General features: G+C 40.0%; 1 protein-coding gene across 1 annotated transcript in view; it reads right to left on the reverse strand.

Annotated features, from left to right (window-relative positions):
* The window catches only part of slc38a11 (solute carrier family 38 member 11), an 85835-nt gene that overhangs the window by 40341 nt on the left and 22076 nt on the right, over positions 1 to 23418 (reverse strand). Inside the window, exons 6-7 of the mRNA XM_043694501.1 lie at positions 19474 to 19580; positions 11742 to 11821 (exon numbers count right to left, since the gene is read on the reverse strand). Coding sequence (XP_043550436.1) covers positions 11742 to 11821; positions 19474 to 19580 — 187 coding nt within the window. The remainder of the gene's footprint in view (positions 1 to 11741; positions 11822 to 19473; positions 19581 to 23418) is intronic.

Raw genomic sequence — 23418 nt, forward strand, 5'->3', positions numbered from 1 at the left:
AACATCTTACATTTTTATGATACTTCTAAGTTACAGAAAGCACTGTGCAGGCCACTAACAGGAGGAATGGAATGTTGAATCAGGAGAGGAACATTAGGAAGAAAGGCAGAGGACTTGGATGAAAAGCACATTTGGAGAATGTTATTAAAATAGTAGGTCAAAATAGTAAAACAAAACTGTGTAGACTGGAGATCTGAAACATAAATCACAGTTGCTGGAAATACTCTGCAGGTCTGGCAGTATCTGTGACAAGGAAACAGAGTTAATGTTTCAAGTCCAGTGACTCTTCATCAGAACATCAGTTCTGGAACCTCAAAGTCCTGTGTTAGTTGTTTAATTGTCCACCTTTAGACCATAAGGTACAGGACCAGAATTAGGCTAATGGCCCATTAAATCTGCTCTACCATTCAAACCTGGATGATTTGTTTTTCAACCCCATTCCCCTGCCTTCTCCCCATTACCTTTGATCCCCTAACCAATCAAGAACCTATCTACCTCAGTCTTAAACACACTCAATGACTTGACCTTCACAGCCTTCTGTAACAATCAATTCCACAGATTATCCACCCTCTGGCTGAAGAAATTCCTTCTCAACTCAGTTCTAAAGGGTCGTCCTTTCACTCTGAGGCTGTATCTTCATGACTTGTCTCTCCTTCTAGAGGAAACTTCTTCTCCACATTCATTCTATCCAGACCTCTCAGTGTTTCTAAGTTTCAATTAGTTACCCTCTTCATCCTTCTAAACTCCATTGAGTATGGACCCAGAGACCTCAATCACCCCTCATGTGACAAGCCCTTCATTCCTGTAAACCTCCTTGGACTCCTTCCAATGCCAGCACATCATTTCTTAGGTAGGGAGCCCAAAACTGCTCACAATATTCCAAATGCAGTCTGACCAGAGCCATATACAACCTCTGCAGTACATCTTTGCTCTTGTATTCTAGCCCTGCTGAAATGGAATCACACCTAGGTAAGAGCAGATAAGAAACCAGATTTTCTTCCTAAATGGCGAGTGAACCAGAGAGATTTTTATAACAATTGATATGGCTACCATTAACCTTCCTTTTAATTCTAGAATTTTTAAAAAACTTCAAACACAGATTTCATCATCTGGCATGATTTATTCGAACCAATGTTCCCAGAATGTGAGTTTTGGGTTCAAGATTACTAGTCTGGTGAAATTTTCACCAAGCCGTGGAATTGAAAGGATGGTGGTTCAACAAAAACCTGGGTGAATTTACTGGCTGCTGTTCATATATTAAAAGGAGCCAAGTGTCCAGTCTCTGCTTTACCACCCAGTGTCCCCTCCACCTCGACCTGTCCACCATATTACAGGTATGAGAGTAAGACATCAAGCACTTGCACACTTAAGAATTTTTGTTACCCCTGCAGTGATTTTACAGTCTGTGGAGGCAGACAAGCAATCCAGCAGTTTTGAGGTGGAACTCCCTACAGCAACCCACCTTATCCCTCCTTCATAACCCCAATCCCCACTGCTCTCACTATGATTCTTCCAGCCATGCCCAAAATCCCCAGGTGCAGCAGAAATCTGGGAGATGATATCTTCATTGGGACTTATTGTAGTATGAGCAGCAGTAAACACTGTCTGATTTGTGTATCTGTCTGGCTGTATGTACCTAATAGAATCATAGAGGTCTGCAGCTTGGAACAAGCTCTTTCATCCAACCTGCCCATGCCGCCCAGTTTTCACAATTAAACTAGTCCCATTTGCCTGTGTTTGCTCCATATCCCTCCCTACCTATCCCATCCATGTACCTGTCTAAATGTTTCTTAAATTACAAAATAGTACTCACTTCCACCACTACCTCTGGCAGCCTACCTCTGTTCCAGACATTCTACTGTATGAAAAAATTGCCCCTCTGGACACTTTTGCATCTCTCCCCTCTTATCTTAAACCTATGCCCTCTAGTTTTAGACATGATTTTATAAACTTCTAAGTTTAACCCTCAATCTCCTATACTCCAGGGAAAAAATGTTCCAGCCTGTCCAATCTCTCTTTATAATTCAAATCTTTCTGTCCAGGTAGCATCCTGGTAAACCTTTCCTGTGTGCTTTCTAGTTTAATAATGTCCTTTTTTACAGTAGAGCATCCAGAACTGCATGCAGTACTCCAAATGTGACCTCATCAACAACTTGTATAGTTGCAACAAGACATACCACCTTCTACATTCAAAGGTGTGACAGATGAAAGCATGCCAAAAGCCTTCTTCCCCACCCTATGATCTATAAATCTGTACCCCTAGATCTCTTTGTTGTCTAATGATGGCCCTACCATTGACTGTGTAAGTCCTGCCCTGGTTTGACCCACCAAAATGCAATACCTTGCATTTATCTAAATTAAACTTCACCTGCCAGAGTTGGAGGAAGTATGCGCTGGGGTTTTAGAGAGCCAGAGGTGATTAGAAATAGAAAAATGCCAGGCCTTAAAAGTAATTTAAGAGCACAAATACAAATGTTTAATTCTTCAGAAATATTAAGGCACTGGGGCAAGTGTGACAGAATATAGGCAGAGTTTTGGAAGAGCTGAAATATATGAGATGACCAGAAATGAATTGGAATAGCTAAATCTGGAAACAAGGAACATGGGTAAGCACTTCAGTTACAGGGAGCAGGGGCAGCTAAGGCAATGGGGTGGTGGTATTATTGCTAGATTATTATTCCAGAAACATAGCTAATGTTCTGATGACCTGGGTTCAAATCCCACCATGGTAGATGGTAGAATTTAGATTAGATTACATTAGATTACATTACAGTGTGGAAACAGGCTTTCGGTCCAACAAGTCCACACCGACCCGCCGAAGCATAACCCACCCATACCCCTACATTTACCCCTTACCTATCACTACGGACAATTTAGCATGACCAATTCACCTGACCTGCACATCTTTGGACTGTGGGAGGAAAGCGGAGCACCCAGAGGAAACCCCCGCAGACACGGGGAGAACATGCAAACTCCACACAGTCAGTCGCCTGAGGCGGGAAATTGAATCCGGGTCTCTGGTGCTGTGAGGCAGCAGTGCTAACCACTGTGCCACCATGCCGCCCATTATTGAATTCAGTAAAAAAATGTCTGGAATTAAGAATCTACGAATGACCACAAAACTATTGCTGATTGTCAGGAAAACCCATCTGGCTCACTAAAGATGGAAATCTACCATCCAAACCTGTCTGGCCTACATGTGACTCCAGACCCACAGCAATGGGATAACTTTCAACTATGAAATGCCCTCACTAGCCATTCAATTCAAGGGCACTAGGGACAGGCAATAAATGCTGGCCAACCAGCAATGCCCACAAGTGAATGAAAAAAAAGTAGAAATATTAGATATGAGTCAAAATCTTAACTTGAAGTCAAACAGAACATCAAGGCAGAGTCTGGTTCGCCAAGTTGAAAGCTGTAACTGAAAGCAAGGGTAGAGAATGAACAGTAGGAGCTGAAAATGATAGTTTCTGCTTTTCCAATGTTAGCATGAGAAAAGTTTAGATTATCCAAGATTAAATGCTGGACAAGCTGCTTGGAATGAAGGGGGAGTGGTAATCCACATGCATTTATAGAGACATAGAGATATGCAGCACTAAAACAGACCATTCAGTCCAACTCATCCACTCTGACTAGACATCCCACTCTGAGCTACTCCCATTGCCAGCACCTGACCCGTATCCCTCCAAACCTCTCCCACTCATACACCCACCCAGATGCCCTTCAAGTGCCACAATTGAACCTGCCTCCATAACTTCTCTCGGCAGCCTGTTCCATACATGCCCCACCCTCTGTGTGAAAAAGTTATCCCTCAGGTCCTTTTTAAATCTTTCCCCTCTAGTTTTGGAATCTCCCCCCGAGGAAAATGACGTTGGCTATTTACCCTGTTCATGCCCCTCATGATTTTCAAACCTCTATAAGGTCACCCCTCAGCCTCTGACATTCCAGGTAAAATAGCCCTAGCCTATTCAGCTTCTCCCTTTAGCCCAAACTCTCCATTCCTGACACAGAGTGTTTTGTGCATAGCTACAACATCCAAAAGACACCTGGATAAGTACATGAACAAGAAATGTTCTGAGGGACATGGGCCAAGCGCAGGAAAGTGGGATCAGCTCAGCTGGGATTATGCTCGGCATAGACTGGTTAGACTGAAGGTTCTGTTTCCACACTGCATGACTCTATGACTCCATACATCTTTGTTCTCAAGTTGAACAACATCTTTCTTATAGAAGGGTGACCAGAATTATATGGAGTATTCTAAAAGTGGCCTCACCAATGTTACCTGCACAGCCACAACATGACATCAATGTTCTGATCAATGAAGGCAAGCCTTCTTCACCACTCTGTCTATCTACGACTCCACTTTCAAGGAATTATGCACCTGCACCTAGGTGTCTTTGTTCAGCAACACTACCCAGGGCCCCACCATTACGTGTATAAGTCCTGCCCTGGTTTGCCTTATCAAAATTCAATACCTCACATTTATCTAAATTAAATTCCATCTGCCTCTCCTCAGCCCATTGGCCCATCTGATTAAGGTTCTGTTGTACTCTTGGATAATCTTCTTCACTGTCCATATTTTGCTGTCGGCTGCAAACTTTCTAACCATACCTCTTATATTCCCATCCAAATCATATATGTATGACAAAAAGCAGTGGATCCAGAACTGATTCTTATGGCACACCACTTGTCATAGGCCTCCAGTCTGAAAAGCAACCCTCTGTCTCCTACCTTCAAGCCAATTTTGTATCCAATTGGCTAGCACCCCCAGATCCCATGTAATCTAACCTTACTAATCATTCTACTGAGCGGAACCTTGTCAAACGCTTTGCTGAAGTCCATGTAGACAAAGTTTACTGCTCTGCCTTCATCATTCTTTGTCACCTCTTCAAAACAACTCAATTAAATTAGTGACACATGATTTCTCACACACAAAGCCATGATGACTATCCCCAATTAGTCCTTGCCTTTCCAAACACTTGTAAAACCTGTCCTTCAGAATTCTCTCCCAACAGCTTTCCCACTGCTGACATAAGGCTCACCGCTCTATAGTTCCCTGGCTTTTCCTTACAGCCTTTCTTAAACCATGGCACCACATTAGCCAATCACCAATCTTCCAGTACCTCCCCTGTGGCTGTCAATGATACAAATATCTGAGCAAGGGACCCATCAATCTTTCCCTAGCTTCCCACAAGTTTTGAGAAACATCTGATCAGGTCCCAGGGATTTATCTATCTTTATATGTTTTAAAACATCCAGCATCTCCTCTTCTGTAATATAAACTCTTTTCAAAACATCACTATTTATTTCCACAATTCCGCCAGTTTCCACATTCATCAGAGCCATGATGTAACTTTGGTTTATACCAAACCCATTCAGGCATTGATTTGGGAGCGGAAAGAGACAAAAGGTAGGTTAATCTAAGACATGCGAACCATGATGAATTGTAGGGCAATGAACTGTACACACAATATTATGTGCAGAAGTGGTGTTTTGGCCGTAAACATGTAGCTAAACTGTTTATGTTTAGCTAAAGGAAGTCATGATTCATTTGAAGGGAAGCTGAGGAAGTTAATTAGTACATTCAAAATATATGTAAGTTTACATGACATCTGGAAATTACATACAGAAATATAACAGTAAGAGAAACAAGGGAACCAATATGGTTAGGTTTGCAGGTCTATCTTCCTTTGGATATAAATTTCTGTTTCTGGATAAGTAGGTATGGTCGCACCACAAGTGGAGATTTATATAGTTGACCAGTGGAGAAAAAGTGATGAGAATGACAGTAGAATGAACTGTGGTACATGACATGATAGGATATACTACAGATACAACTTTTTGAAAGTAAGATGTTTTGAGATGATTGCAAATACTGAAATGATTGCAAGTTGTAATCCATGTTGCTTTTGGCCATATTTTAAATTTTGGTGCCAAGAATGTCAATATTTATTTTGGAGTTTATTAATAATATAAACATTTTTCCATGTGGTATATTTCAGTTTGCTATGAACTTTAAGTCATTACCTTTGAAAATCTGACAAAAGACTATTAAAATGCTGAAGGTAACTCATGTGACTATTAAGATTTTGACAACCTTGAATCTAAGTAAATACCCCATTAAATATGGATATTCACTGCTTTCTGGTGAATTCACACCCATTGGTTTAAGGATGCATGAGCAACAAATGAGCTTTACGTTTCCCTCTGTTTCACCTTGGATGACGGGGGACACTGAATCTTAATGTGCATAAGACAAATTGGAATCCATCCTATTATCCTTCAATATATTATGAAGGCTTGTACATCAGAACTAGACTGGGTAAATTGCAAATGTCAACAAAGGCTGATTGGAATCAATAGGCATATCACCCTTTGTCTGGGAAAGAAGTGATGATGGAACTATTTTCCCTGTCTTCTCCTAAAATCAGCAATAACCTGCTTGTGGACAGAAAGAATTCCACCAAAAGCCATTAAACTAGCTACAAGTCCTCTGAGGAGTAAAAGGTCTATTTCTGTCTTGGCTGCAATTATTGCAGCTCCAAGTGCGATGATAAAGAGTTGGTCCACCAGACTAGTATATCAGTGCAGCAGCCTGTCAGTTGGCATGGTGCCCTCAATCTGCACTAGCTGGCACGACTGTAGGACTGGAAAATTATGGAATAGTGAGAACTGGTGGAAAATTTATTGCATTCAAAGTAACCCTTAATTGCAGTATTAAGTAGTGGATATGAAAATAAAGGAAGAACATTGTGCTAACAAATTTCACATGGGAGGAAACCTTCAATAACAAAAAAGCTGCCGGCTGACTTAGCTCATACTTTAGTCTAAGTTTTTCATCCCTTTAAAATGACAACCTTGACAGGCATAAGAAGCAAAAAGCAGTTATACTAATAATCAGTTTGTGTTGTAATCACTCACACACCAAAACTTTACTCTTTGACAAACCCCTGGTGTGATAGTAAATTTTTATATAATTAAAAAAAAGCTAATGGTCCTTGCGGAATAAGTGGTACTACTTTCAAAAAGAGAGCATGTGGAGAACATTTTAGTTAATGAACTACATGATGATTTAAATCACAATGAAATTAATACAAAGTTCTTCTGGCTCTCTGCACTTACCAACTAAAGAATGGTTGCCAAACTGCACCACTTTCAATAATGCTTACCTTCACTCACCAATTGTGGGTTAGACTTTTCTGCTAATGGAATAAGGTTCTTGCAATCACAGCTAACAGCCTTCAATCATTGAAAAAAGCTTTGTTATTTAATTTGCTGAATTAACTAATGGAAACAAATGAAATTATGAGGTAGCAGATTTTACATCAGTAATAAAATTGCTGCTTTATAACAAAACAGAATTCAGTTCTACTTGTTCAATCAGGTAAAAAAATCAAAAATATTTGAAGTGTTATTTTAGCTGTATGCATCATCTGAAATCATTCAATGATCAGCAAAATGTCATTTATCTGTTGCATCTTTAATTCCAAAAACAAAAGTTTTGTCTCCTTGTAAAATAGACAGAACTGCTATGACCAAAAATATGATGCTATGATCCTGTAGAGACTCATAACCTTTTTAAAACATATGATTTTTCCAGTTACCAACTCAAAAGATCCCCTAAGATGATACTATGTTTTAACAAATGTGCACCAATCAATGTAGACTAAACATTGAAATGAAAACAGAAAATGCTGGAGAAATTCAGCTGGCCTGGCAGTATCTGTGGAGAGAGAAACTGAGTAAATGCTTCGAGTCCAAAGACTCTTCTTCAGAACTCAATTGTAGAACTTTGCTTTTAAAAACTAAACATTATTTAACAGGCAACCAATACAGAAAACTACAAGAAAGACATAAATACAAAGTATTTCAGATACTGATAATCTGAAATACAAACAGAAGGTGATTGAGAAACTGAAGAGCGACTGTGGAGAGAAAAACAAAGTTAAAGTTTTGAGTCCAATATGACTCTTCAGATAAGAGTTATATTGGACTCAAAATACTAATTCTGTTCTTCTCTAGACAGAACTTGCCAGGCCTGTTGAATGTTCCCCCTTTACATATCCAAAATCCCCACAACACATCAATCAAATGTCTGGTACTCTCAAAAAAACTTAAGCTTCTTCTGGCTTAAGCAGGATTTTCTTCTCTGTCTGCAGTACTAGAATGAAACTTCCATTGTCCTTTTACTATTTTACTAGACTAATACATGGAATCAGTAGGTGGTCTTATGCAGAAAGTTTGAACAAGCTAGCTTTGTATTCAATTGAGTTTAGAAGAGTAAGAGCTGACTTAATTGGAGCAAATGAAGTCCTGACAGGTCTGCACAGAGTGGATGTGGAAAGTGTTTCTGCTTGTGGGAGAGTCTAGAACTAAAAGTTACATTTAAAAATGACTAATCATCCAAATATGATAGAGATAAGAATCTTTATTCTCATAAAAGGTCATGAGTCATTGGAGTTCTTTTGTTCAAAAAGTGGTAGAAGCAGGGTCCTTGAATTTTGTTTAAACCAGAGTTAGAAAGATTCTTGATAAGTATGGGAGTGAAAGGTTATTGGGGATAAGTGAGAATGAGGAGCAATCAGACCAGCCTTGATCTTACTGAGTCACAGAGCAGGCTTGAAGAAATGAGTTTAGATCAGAGTGGTGCTGGAAAAGCACAGCAGGTCATGCAGCATCCGAGGAGCAGGAAAAATCGACGTTTCGGGCAAAAGCCCTTCATCAGGAATGAGTGTGTTACTCTAGCTCCTAATTCATATGCTCATAGATTAAATCCTCTTCAATCCTCTAAGCATAATGTAATGGATTTCCAATAGCAAAGTATCCTCTGGAATTTGTATAGTTTTTACTCTCCAAAATCCTTTCTTCAAAAGTGGTCTTATTCTCACCAGCACTCCACTTAGTGACTAACCAAAAAGCAGTCCTTTTTCTTGTGCCTGATGTGGCTGCACTTACTTTTCATTTCTCATTCAATTTCTCATATGACTATACCTGACACTCTATGGGTCTATGAGTCATAACAGTTTCTTCTTTGTGTCAAGATTTCACATTTTGATGTGAGTTTGAGTATGTTCCAATTTATGTTGTTGTCTCTATAACAAGCAGGTCATATAGGTTTGTCTGCAGGCAGATTTAGGAGAAGGTTCTACCCCCTTTCCAAACCAGTTCATTTAATTTGAATTAAAGGAGACAGTTGAAAACATAACCATCATATAAAGTTTAGTATTCATAACATAGAACTGTACAGCATAGAACGGGCCCTTCAGCCCACAATGTTGTGTAGAACATGATGCCAAATTAAACTAATCCCTTCTGCCTGCCCTTGGTCAATGTCCCTTGATTCCTTGTATAATCAGGCGTTTATCTAGAAGTCCCTTAACAGCCCCAAATGTATTTTCCTCCACCACCCCTGGCAGTGCATTCCCAGCTCGTATCACTCTCTGTGTAAAAAACTTGCCCCTCACATCTCCTTTGAACTTTGCCCCTCTCATCTTAAATGCATTTCCCCTTGTATTAGACATTTCAACGCTGGGTAGAAGAATCTGACCGTCAACCCTATCTACATATCACATAATTTTGTAGACGTCTATTAGCCTCCACTGCTTCTGAGAAAACAACCCAAGCTTTTCTAGCCTCTCCCCATGGCTCATACCCTCTGATCAAGGCAGCATCCTGGTAAAACTTCTGCACTGTCTTCAGAGCCTCCACATCCTGCTTGTAATGTAGTGACCAGAATTGAATGTAATACTCTAAATGTGGCCCAACCAAAGTTGTATAAAGCTGCAATATGACATGCTGACTCTTGTACTCAGTTCCCTGACCAATAAAGGCCAGCATTCCATATGCCTTCTTTACCACCATATCTACTTGCATGGCTATTTGTAGACAGCCATGGACTTGAATCCCAAGATCCCTCTGTACATCAATACTGTTCAGGGTCCTGCTATTAACTGTATACTTTTCCTTAACATTTGATCTCCCAAAGTGCAACACCTCACACTTATCCAAATTAAACTCCACCTGCTATTTTTCTGCCCATATCTGGAACTGATCCCATTGTATTCTTTGACAATCTTCTGCACTATCCATAGCTCCCCCAATTTTGTATCATCTGCAAACTTACTAACCCATCCATCTACATTTTCATCCGAGTCATTTATACATATCACAAACAGCAGAGGTCCCAGTACAGATCCCAGAGCAATACTTCTAGTAATGGAACTTCAGCCAGAAAAACATCCTTCCACTTTTACCCTCTGTCTTCCATGGGCAAGCCAGTTCTGCATCCTTGTAGCCAAGTCACTGTCAATCCCATACATCTTAATCTTCTGGAAGAGCCTACCATGACAGATATCTCCTCCTTAAATACAAAAACCATTATTGTAATGATTTTTCTACATTATGAAAATAAAAAAAGTCTTGATCAGTATTTATCCACCACCTAATAAGGTTAACTGGTTACTCCCCATCTTATTATATGTGCGGTCTTGCTGTGTATAAATTATTTATCAGATCTACAAACATTATAAAAGTGATTGTATGTTGAAAATACATAAATGACTATGAGGCAGCTAGTGCCATCTAAGGGTGTGAAATGCATTTTACAAGTGAAAATTTGTTTATTTATATTCTTAAATTATATTTAAATCTCAAAGGATTAGCCTCATAAAGCAGCAATGTGCAAGATTTGAATTAGATCTTGATTAATGAGTTATTCAAACACTGCCTCCCAAAGAGCACTTCAAGTTGAGACAGTAGAAATTAATGCGGACATTCCTTAAGCATCCACTCTGTTATGTTTAAATGACAGCTGGGATTACTGCAGGCGACTTCCACTGAGGATCTCTGCGGCCAATTTAATTGTCAGGACAACCGACCCATTTATAGATAAGAAGAGCTCATTAAAATGTTAAGATCAAGAAACTGGATTCCTGCAGAACAAAACCAGAAACAGACAAATAGCATACAGGCACAATTTAAGTCAGTATGGAAGTGCTGGTAAATGAAGACATAGTGAGAGACAATAATCCCCTTGATGTTGTATAGCATCAATCAGGTTCAAAGCAATCACTGGTCAGAGAAATAACACTAACAGGAAGTATGTAACTTTCTTGGTTATCTTCAATGCTAAAAAAATCATTTTAAAACAAGTCTTTCATAGGGAATCATTATTTTGTTATTTCTTTTACTGTTAACAAAATAATTCTACCCTGTTGATTGGATTTGTGAAATAGGCCATCTTCTGACACATTGGAAATTACAATATCCAGTTCAAACACTAAATGTATTAATTGTTAAAATGGGTCTCATGCTATTAAAGAAATAGCATCTGGCTGTAAAATGGTAAAGATTTAATCATAAGAATATAAGCAACATACTAAAATACTGGAGATCTTGAAGTCAAGAAGGACAGTCACATTGGACTTGAAATGTTTACCCTGTTTCCCTCTCCACAGATGCTACCAGACCTGCTGAGCTTCTCCAGCACTTTCTGTTTTTATTACTTGATCAAAAGAGACTGGCATCCAGTTACAGAAGATACTAACAATGCCAATTTGAGAGAATGTTTAGCGCAAATTTAAAATTTGCAACTGTTCAATATAAACAAAGCAGAAGTAGAATTCAATAAAATCAAGATTAAACCCAAACACACTTAAGTCTTCAACAATATATTTTTCACTGCTGTGTTGTCACATTTATTTAAGAAATCCATGAATCACTGTTAAAGTGAGAACACTTACATGTGTGGTCCAAATGTTGCAGTTTTGACTATAACTATTACCAATATGACAATAGTTAAAACAAGCGAGGAAAATGACACCTAAAAGGAAAATGAAAAAAAAAGAATTGTTTCTGTTTGTTCAAAATGTTATGTCAAACTAACAAGCTAATCTCCATTACACATCAGAGCAGAAGAAGTTTAACACCAGAAGAGAATTTTTAATCCAAGTGGCTCAGTGGTTAACGGTGCAGCCTCACGGTATCAGGGACCCAGATTCGATTCCAGCCTCTGGTGACTGTCTGTGTGGAGTCTGCATGTTCTCCCTGTGTCTGCATGGGTTTACTCTGGATGCTCCAGTTTCCTCACACAATCCAAAGATGTGAAGATTCAGTAAATTGGCCTTGCTAAATTGCCCATGGTGTTCAGGGATGTGTAGGTTAGAGGTTAATGTAGAGTAATGGGGAATGGGTTTGAGTGGGATACTCTTCGGAGGGCCAAAGGGCCTGTTCCACACTGTGAGTTTAAAGGATCCCAAATTTACCTTGAGGGGCTAATTTGATCCAAACTGAAATCTGTGAATTGAAAAAAGATAAAAATAAGGCCAGGAGGAATCTCATTAACAAAACTGACCATGCTGGAAAGGTGGCATAGGTGGCAGGTGCTATATATGTGTCTGAAGTGGGTAAGCATCACTTACTATGACGATGAAATAATGAACTGTGTGCAGTGTAGCCAAAGATCTTGGAAGAGTAAGGCCTAAAATCCAGGCCTTCTCATTGTTTCTATAACAATATCTATTGCTAACATGTAATAAAGTACTTGTTAAATACATGAGTCTCTTTTAGCTAGACTAATAAATGGCTTTCCTCTACCACACTGGACCAAGCATGTCCATTAATTGGTGGCAGCAAACCTGCCACATGGTAAGGTGCAGACACAGTTTAGCTGAACATACAGAAGCAGGGCATTTAACATAATACAAGAAAATATGTCAATTAGTTGGGCCACTTCGAGTTTTTTTTTTTGCATTTTTCAAGAGTTCAGTTGATACTTCAAAAGCATCTGGTCTAATGTTTTTCACATCCGCTGAACTTTCTGAAAACTGATGAATTTGAGTACTTCATGGATTTTTCTGTGGCTTAATTACAAACTGAAGTTAATTCAGGTTATTTGCATTAGTGCATTTCATGGCCTTGAGATCCAAAGCATTTTGAAATCTGAAATGCTGTGAATGCCGTTAGTTACCAAGTAAGGAAATGCAGCAACACATTTGCACAGAGTAAGGTTCCACCGATAGCTACTAGGTGAACAAACAAGCCGAATTTAAAAAGTACAGAGCTTATATAAAAAAGGGATAAGCGGGATGAAGGAATGTAGGAAAACATGTGAGGCTATCACAAAAGCAATCTGAGAAATACAATCATCATAATAACTTATAACGGTTTAATGTGACATATTGTCTTTTTAATAAAGTAATAAAGAGTAAAGGTGGTTCATAGGAACACTATTCAAAAGAAAACCTACATTAAGACACAAAGATATATCAGCACTGATGACTAAAAGCAGAATCAAAAATAAACATTTGAAGGGCTGTTTTGAAGGACCTGAGAGCGACAGAGGCTGAAAAGTTGTGAGGGAATACCAGACCTTAGGGGCTCAGCTCTGAAACAATTAATGATGCAATTAAAATCATCACCTAAGAGGAGTGCAGAAATCACAGTGGATAGTGGAGTTAAGAGAGGTATAAGGTGATGAATTCACTTGAAAAGGATGAAAAGAATATTGAAATCAAAATGATTTGATTGGCCACTTAGCAAGCTCAGGGATGATGGAATTTAATGTGAGTTAGACTATTAACAGCTGAAGTTTAGATGTGATATCAGTCCATATGGCAGCTTAGTTTATCTACTGGACAAAACCTGAAGCACAACTGGGGAACAGCATCCAATAAGGTGCCTTGTTGTACACTGACAATGATATAAGCAGCTGACACATTGTCCAACACTGAAATTAATCGTCATTCGTGCTTAATAACATCACAAGCAGATGAGATGCAAATCACATCTGGAGGGTCACTCAAAAACTGGGACATTAATTGCACCTGATGGTCTAGAGACCAACAGAAGCGTGGCAGCTAGTTGTCGCATTGATGCTAGATTAAGGGCATAAAAATATTGATTGACTTGATTTGATGATATGTTTGAGGATAAAGACAGGCAGCAGTCATGAGGGCTTCTAGGACATTACAGAGAATGATCATGTTTTCTTTGGATGATACAAGGAGCTCAAATGGGCAGGGAGTATTTTGTTCAGTTAATCGAATGCCAAATAATCGATGCCGGATAACATAGTTTGCCATGCATCAGGACCTTGCAATCTTGTTCGGATTATCTGAAATTCTGTTAATCGAATGCCGGATAATCGAGGTTCCTCTGTATAAACTATCACAGGCAATGGTAGTAACTGGGAGTTAACATTTGATATCAAACAATGGTAAACTTAAAAATGAAAAGCCTTTGAACGGGTGGAAACAAAAGTGATGAAAGAGGGATATTCAGCTTGGAAGTTAGCAATTCTGGTGAAAAAAGGTCCTGTTAAACCTGGTGAATAGCAGAAGGTGATGTCTGATGTATGAAGGATGTATGAAACATGGCATATTTGCATAACAAAGCACATAGCACAGAGACACACATCAATAATGTGAAATGTTCTTCAGGATTGTTGCCATCACAATAGAAAAAGTTCGCAAATTTGATGACTGGGGTCTCTAGAAGATCACTCTAGACACAGCATGCCATTTCCTTGAGGGCAGTTCCAGATTCAGACATACCAGTGACAAATTGTATGGATATACATGAGCATTTGTACAGTGTGGCCTCTTCAAAGTACATTTGTTTTAAATTCTTTATCAGGATGTGCGCTTTGCCAAAAAGGAAAGGTTTCATTGCTCATCATGAATTATGATTGAAAAGTATACAAGGTGCCCTGTTTGTGAACCACTGCGGTGCTGGTGGTTGGGGACACCCACAGGACTGCTGGGAAGGGAATTCCATTATTTTGCCCCAGCTAAAGTAAGGAAATGGGATGTAGTTTCAAGTCAGTTGTTTGGAGTGGAAGTTGTAGGTGGTGGGGTTATCTTGTATCTGCTGCCCTTGTCCTTGGTAGAGCAACAGGTTTGGAACATGTTGTTTGAAGAGGCCTTGGTAATTTGCTGCAGTGTATTTTTAGATGGTACAAACTGCTGCCACTGTGCATCAATAGAGTGGGAAGTGAATGTCAAAGTTGGTAGATGTGATGCCAATCAAACAGGCTGCTTTGATCTGATGTTGTCAAGCTTCATGAACGTCTTTTGAAGTTGCACACAATTAGGAAAGTGGAATGTATACCATCACACTCTGAATTGTGCATTGTAGATGGTGGACAGGCTTTGAGGAGTCACAGCCATGACTCTAGGTCTTCATGGTCATTAATCTTTCGTTCCAACTCCATATGGTTATCTCTGGGATGTAGCAGAAGGTGACATTTATATTTTTGAACAGTATGCAAGTTGACATTACTTGAAGGGTCAAACTTGTCATTGCAGTCTGTCAATATTGGACTGAAGATGCTGAAATACCCCTCAATGCATATGTGGGACTGAGAATACATATGCTAGACAGAATGCGAAATTGATCCAGAAGAGCAGGCTATGAGAACAGCCAATGGTGCTTATGCATGTATTACATAGTACACTGCTATGTCATGGCATCTGGAGAATCTTCATTGCTGCTCTTACTCAAGAAAAATGCTAACTGTGAGACACGTATTGCAGTTCACAGGAGAGGTTTGTGACACAAGGTCTATCAGTGATACTAGTCAAAGTATGTGATGGATGCAAAGTTGGTGGATTGATACAATTTTATTTTGAAAAACAGGCAATGGCACAATTGCAAATGTGTAGATCCGCAAGATATTCTGACCATTCAATGAAATTCCCTGGCCAGACTGTCATTAATTTTGGCTGAAAATGTGTTGCTGGAAAAGCGCAGCAGGTCAGGCAGCTTCCAAGGAGCAGGAGAATCGACGTTTCGGGCATGAGCCCTTCTTCAGGACTGTCGTTAATTTTGAGGGAGTGTGAAAGGAGCTTGCCTCACTTTGTGTGGACTGGAAGAAGCAGGAAACCTAGAAGCTTAGCTGGTGGAGTCACCAAACAGAACTAGGTATATGTCTGCACAAACTGACATATTGGTTTCCAAGAGTGGAATGTCTGTAAGAACATTCACATCAAGTTTTTCCACAACGAAGTCTTCAAAAGCAAATAGTATCTGGATAGCTAAAAGTATGTTTCACCAACACCATGTAAAAGTGATTAACCATCAGCCTTGATCAGATTTGAACAAACTCTTTCCTGGAACATTGAGTCTCATCGCTGTGGAAATGTGTTTTTTTTTTGGCAGTGATTCCACTGTCAACAATGAATGGCACAGAGCTTGAATAAAATGTTATTTTAAAATGCAACCATCTTTCCTTATCAACCTGTTCAGAAATGTTATGACACACCTCTGAAGCAAGTGGACTTGAACCTGGGTCTCTTGATTTTGGGGGGTAGGGATTCTACCTTTGCACCTCAAGAGGGCCCATTAAGTTGAGTGATTAAGAAATCTTTAAATGGAGTGTGTTGATTCCAAAAAAAATCATCAAGCTCTTCATCCCATTCATTGAATAAAAGCAACTGCATTGCTATCATGCATACTCCAAGATAATAGCTATCTTAAGAGCTTTAGCTCTAAAACTGTTGTTTAAATGTAGCATAAAATGACACTTGCTCAGGGAATGTTTATAATGAACCTCCATAAAAAAACATGGCAACTGTCTTGTTAGGGAAGGAAAGGAGTTGTGTTGGTCTTGTTAGGTGAGCGTGAAACAGTCTGAAATTTCTGGTTAAGAGAAAGTGGTAGTGTGGAGAGCCTTGACGACAGAAGATGCATGAATCTCATCCAACAGTGAAACCAAGGCTTAGGAGCTCTCTGGCTTGATAGGTGTCAGGGTACATGACCCAAATAGACAATAGACAACAGGAGCAGGCTATTCTGCCCTTCGAGCCAGCACCACCATTCAATATGATCATGGCTGATCATCCTTAATCAGTATCCTGTTCCTGCCTTATCTCCATAACCCTTGATTCCACTATCCTTGAGAGCTCTATCCAATTCTTTCTTAAATGAATCCAGAGACTGGGCCTCCACTGCCCTCTGGAGCAGAGCATTCCACACAGCCACCACTCTCTGGGTGAAGAAGTTTCTCCTCACCTCTGTCCTAAATGGTCTACCCCTTATTTTTAAGCTATGTCCTCTGGTTCGGCACTCACCCATCAGCGAAAACATGTTTCCTGCCTCCAGAGTGTCTGATCCTTTAATAATCTTATATGTCTCAATCAGATCCTGTCTCAGTCTTCTAAACTCAAGGGTATACAAGCCCAGTCGCTCCAGTCTTTCAGCGTAAGGTAGTCCCGCCATTCCAGGAATTGACCTCGTGAACCTACGCTGCACTCTCTCAATAGCCAGAATGTCTTTCCTCAAATTTGGAGACCAGAACTGCACACAGTACTCCAGGTGTGGTCTCACCAGAGCCCTGTACAGCTGCAGAACCTCTTTGCTTCTATACTCAATCCCTCTTGTTATGAAGGCCAGCATGCTATTAGCCTTTTTCACTACCTGCTGTACCTGCATGCTTACCTTCATTGACTGGTGTACAAGAACACCCATTTCGTACTGCCCCTTTATCTAAGTTGATTCCATTTAGGTAGTAATCTGCCTTCTTGTTCTTGCCACCAAAGTGGATAACCATACATTTATCCACATTAAACTGCATCTGCCATGCATCTGACCACTCACCTAACCTATCCAGGTCACCCTGTAATCTCCTAACATCCTCCTCACATTTCACCCTGCCACCCAGCTTAGTATCATCAGCAATTTGCTAATGTTATTACTAATACCATCTTCTATATCATTAACATATATTGTAAAAAGCTGCGGTCCCAGCACTGATCCCTGTAGTACCCCACTGGTCACTGCCTGCCATTCAGAAATTGAGCCATTTATCACTACTCTTTGTTTCCTATCAGCCAACCAACTTTCAATCCAAGTTAGTACTTTGCCCCCAATACCATGCGCCCTCATCTGGCTACATACCTTTGCTTCATTAGACATGGTAGGTGACGAGGCAACGTAAAACCACTATATTTTCTTCACCCTCTTCATCTTCATTGAGTGGCAGACTATGATGATGCTCACCTATCAGCAAGAGTTTACCCTCAAAAAGGGCTATTGCACTGTGTTAGAGATTCTGAAGGCTTTCATCAGACTGCATTTCATTCTGAAATCAATCAGGTCTGTAAGCCAAAACCTGGGGTCTGGTCGCCACCATGTAGGGAGAGCTTGCTACGTTGAAGGAGCTGGTATTGACACTGTAATTATAGATTTACATAATGTAATGGGGCAGTAATTCTTTGATGTCCTATTATCATTTCAATACATTGTGAGCAGCGAGCCCTGTAGAAGTCACAACACATTCTATCTCTCTGATTTGTGAAGAAGGTTTGTCTTGACCACCAATGAGAAAGGGCAAGGTTAGAATCATGTGTCAAAGCATAGGTTAGGTTCTATCATCAATAATCAAATGAATTGTCTAGATCGTCCCTAATCCCTGACATGGCTGCCAGAGTTTCTGCTATTACCACACAGTAATCCTGTCAGTATTCATGTATTTGTGCTACACAAATTCACCAATTTCTTTTGATTAGAGATGTGGAAGCATTCCAAAGCTGCCACCATGTCAGCAGGTCATGTTTCTGAATCATGCTATGAAAAGTGTTTGGATGAAAATTTCAATCTTTAGCACAAGCACAAAATCAACAGTGCAATAACAGAAACAAAAACAGAAATTGCTGGAGAACTCAGCAGGTCTTGCAGCATCTGCAGAGAGAAATTACAGTTAACATTTCAGGCTCAGTATCTCTTCTTCAGAACTGATGGTAGCTAGGAAAAAGTTGGTATTTATCCAGAAAACAGTGTCAGGGAGAACGGAGAGTAAGCAATAGATGGATATTGTGCCCAAAGAGAGAGAAACACAGTTAGACAAAGTAGTGAGTAAAGATCAGCCTGGGGAATGAATAGCTATGAAATAGGGACTATGAGTAGCTGACAATGGATTTTGTGTGACATCAAGTCCTGGTGTTTAAGGGTTGGGGAAAAACATGGGAGAAGGTGCCTCTAGTCCTAAAATTATTGAACTTGATATTAAGTCCAGAAGGCTACCGAGTTCACAAGCAGAAGATTAGATGCTGTTCTTCCTGCTTGTGCTAAGCTTCACTGAGGGACTGCAGCAAGCCTGAGACAAGATGTTAGAGAGATAACACAGTTGTGTTGAAGTGGCAGGCAACTGGAAGCCCAGAGACTTTGTTGCAGACAGAACATGAGTGTTCTGCAAAGTGATCACCTATTCGATGCTTCATTTTCCCAATGTAGAGTAGACCACATTGTTAGCAGCGAATACAGTAGACTAGATTAGTGCAACAATGGCTCTGCACAATGAGAGGTGGGCTCCCAGCTACCAGAGGGCAATTAAGTTTGATACGCTGGTACTTAAAATTAACGCTCAAGGTTTACTTTCACTAAAGTACAGATTATAGCAGTGAATATATTATCTATATCAAAAAAATCTTTTGGATTTAAAACCCAACAGTTATGCAAAATTAAAACAATAATCACCTTTCCTAAGTTTGCAATGTTGCGATACAGAGACAATGGAAGAGTAAGTAGAACGGTTGTTAGCAGAATTACAAAATGTCTCTCAGCTAAAATGCTTCCAGGACCAACTGCAAAAAGACAAATAAAGTGTTAGAATTTAATTTTTAAGATTTTCTGATTTTAAAATCCACGTTACTCCCTTTATTTACATAGCAATGATCATTTATCTGACGTTGTGAACTTCATGGAATAATGGGCCAAATTTTCCCATCTCTGGCTCATTGGAGTTTTGGATGTATGTCTGAAGATGCACATCTGGACTCTTTGGAAATCCTGCTCTGCAGACCTCCATGATATTTAACTGGGAACTTCCACATTCCCAATATTGATCTAGTTACATACCTGGATAGCAGCCTACAAGATGTTTGAAAAATCCTGGTCTAATTTCTAAGTATCTGAACACCCATCCTCCACCACCTCCTACTCTGGGCAAACCCTCTGACTGTGTCCTCCAGTTAACCCATTATTCCTCCAACTCATCCCAACCAGACCTGATCACACCATTACCCAGCTTCCCCACTGATGTTCTGCCTCTCCGAGATCCAACCTCACCTATTTCCCAAACGTCAACAGCCCCCAACATTCTAACTTCCCCAGGCACTGTGACTGGCTTGACAACTGCTCCTGATCCATGTACCTACTTCAAACAGCAGCCATACTACCAACCCATGACCCCCACCCTGCCAAGATTTCACCTTACCTAGCTGCAATTCCACCCACTAAGTGACTAACTTCACCCATCCTACCCATTACACACCTACATATTCACGCATTTACTCACCCCGCACAATGAAATGCTGTTAAATGTCCCAAAACGTTTCAGTGCAGAATGCTCACCAGAATATAGCAGCTAATGCTGTGAAAAGCTCATCTTCCTTTGATGGTCCAGCATTATGAAGAACGGCTCCAATTTTATGTGTAGGCCATGTGTCTGAAGAAAGCCAGGATCAGAAGTCCCAACCCAAAATGCAGTTACAGTGATCAAAAGGAGGAGCAGAGTTCTAATTTGACAGTGATTGTCATTACTTGGAGAATTTCAGCATGGATGTTCTGACTGAACTTAAGGCTCCTAATTACATTACACCCTTTGACCACACCAGCCATGATAATTAAAAAACTGGTTACTTGACCACTTTGACTTCAATATAAAAAGACAATTGAAGTTACCAGGTTAAGGAAAGATGAAATATTGTTGCTATCCATGTATTGGAAGGCGGTAAGGTCAAGTTGATTTTCTCCATGTCATGAGCCCAGATCGTCCAAGCAGTGGCAATCATGATGAAATTGCTGCTGCAATTGAAAATCCAGGCTCATCCCGAATCAATGCTGCTGTGCATTCCTACCGAGAGTTTATAATCCCAACTTCCACAGAAATGTACAGTGTCCATCCCAGATTCAATCTTGGAAACCTTGTAAAATTCCCCCAGCATTTCCAGATCTAAATTCTCAAAAAAATCTGCAAACTAATATTCTGGAAAATTTGACCTAGCTGTGACCATTTATCATGTAAGTCTGTTTACAGCGAAACATGTAAATATTAAGGTGGTGAAACAGTGCCTCCTAAGGGATGGAAAACACAGTGCTACCAGTTCATCTTTTGTATTTTAACAATCACCTAACGCCTGACAACCAGCTGATGAAGGAACAGTGCTCTGAAAGCTAGTGCTTCCAAACAAACCTATTGGACTATAATCTGCTGTTGTGTAGTTTTTAACTTTGTATACCCCAGTCCAACACTGGCACCTCCAAATCACATTTTTTATGGCTTAGAATACCAAGCGTACATATTGTTTTGAGCTGAGAAACAAAACTACTAGAATTAGTCATACGCCAAAAACAACTTGAAACATAAGTTATTTTGCAATGCCACTAATTTATCATTGTAAATCTGGTGAAACATTTGCAGGGTCCATTTGACAATTGAGGTAATGGCAGAGAATAGCTGGTTATACAATTTCCATCCTGATTTTAATTAGCCTGGTAGAAGCTCAGCAGTGTTTTTGATTAAAAACAATGTCTAGTTCCTCGAAGGACAACTGTCGAAAGAGTACAGCAGGTCCAATATTGACCAAACAGTTTGGGCCTATACTTATTGGAGCTCATATGAACGAGGGATGGTCTTATCAAAATATATAAGATCCTGAGGGGGTTTTACAGGGCAGATGTTGTGTGAAATCTAGAATTAGGAGGAACAGTTTTACAAGTGGAGAGAGATGAGGAGGAGTTTCTTCTCCCACTGTGTTGTTAATCATTAGAATTGTTGACTCCAGAAAGTGTGGAGGTTGCACCTTTGTATATAATTAAGGCTGAATGGAGATAATTTTGTATTACAAGGGAGTCAAGGGTTTATGGAGTGGGAGAAAGCCAGAAAATAAAATTCAGGCCATAATTTATATCGATCATGGTCTTGTTGAATCCTGAAACTGACTGAGGGGGCCAAATAATCTGTCCCTGCTCTTATTTATTACATTCTGTTAAACAAGTGTCACGTTTAATTTCCAGCCTGGTACAGCACCAGGAGTGCTACAATGGATCTCAGTGCCCCTAGGCAAAAGGCTGGAAGATGTTGCTGAAATTGGATTTGATTAACAAAATCTGCACATATTTACATATAGACCAAGGAACTATACCACACTATGCATAAGCAAGTACATTTTATAGTCTTTAATAGCTCTGCACATTCAACCAGTATGTAGTTACATAATCTCCACTGAGTCAGTTTAAGCCTTGCCCACAATTGCCTGATTGTTGCATCAAAACATTTCTTTGTATATAGAACATAGAACAGTATAGCACAGTACAGGTCCTTTGGCCCATGATGTTGTGCCGAGTATTTATCTTAATCTAAGATTAACTTTACTGATACGTCCCTCAATTTACTGCCTTCTATATGCTTGTCCAACAGTCACTTAAATGTCCCTAATGTCTCTAACTCTACCACCACTGCTGGCAGTGCATTCCACGCACTCACCACTCTCTGTATAAAGAACCTACATCTAACATCTCCCCTATACCTTCTTCCAATCACCTTAAAATTATGACCCCTCATGACAGCCATTTTTGCCCTGAGGGAAAGTCTCTGGCTATCTACCCTATGCCTCTCATTACCTTGTACACCTCTATCAAGTCACCTCTCTTCCTTCTTCTCTCCAGTGTCAAAAATTCTAGCTCACTCAACCTCTCTTCATAAGACAAGCCCTTCAATCCAGGCAGCATCCTGGTAAATCGCCTTTGCACTCTCCCTAACGCATCTACATTCCTCCTGTGATGAGGCGACCAACTTTCCAAGTATGGTCTAGCCAGGGTTTTATTGAGTTGCAGCAAACTTCGCAGCCTTTAAACTCAATTCGCCTGTTAATGAAAGACAAAACACCATACACCTTCTTAACAACCCTATTAATTTTGGTAGGAGAAAGTGAGGACTGCAGATGCTGGAGATCAGAGCTGAATATGTATTGCTGGAAAAGCGCAGCAGGTTAGGCAGCATCCAAGGTGTTTTCGGGCATCGACATTTCATTCCTGAAGAAGGGCTCATCCCCAAAACGTTGATTCTCCTGCTCCTTAGATGCTGCCTGACCTGCTGCGCTTTTCCAGCAACACATTTTCAGCTACCAATTTTGGTGGCAACTTTGAGGGATCTATGTACATGGACTCCAAGATCTTGCTGTTCTTCCATACTGCCAAGAATCCTGTTTTAACGCTGTATTTAGCATTCAAATTCAACCTTCCATAATGAATCACTTTGCATTTACTCAGGTTGAACTCCACCTGCCACTTCTCAGCCCAGCTCTGCATTCTGTCATAATCTTGTTGCAGCCTGCAACAGCCCTTGACACCAAGCTTTGTGTCATTGGCAAACATGCTTCTATTTCTTCATCCAAGTCATTTACAAAATCTACAAAGAGC

The sequence above is a fragment of the Chiloscyllium plagiosum genome, chromosome 7, assembly GCF_004010195.1.
Source record: "Chiloscyllium plagiosum isolate BGI_BamShark_2017 chromosome 7, ASM401019v2, whole genome shotgun sequence".
Taxonomy (NCBI): Eukaryota; Metazoa; Chordata; class Chondrichthyes; order Orectolobiformes; family Hemiscylliidae; genus Chiloscyllium; species Chiloscyllium plagiosum.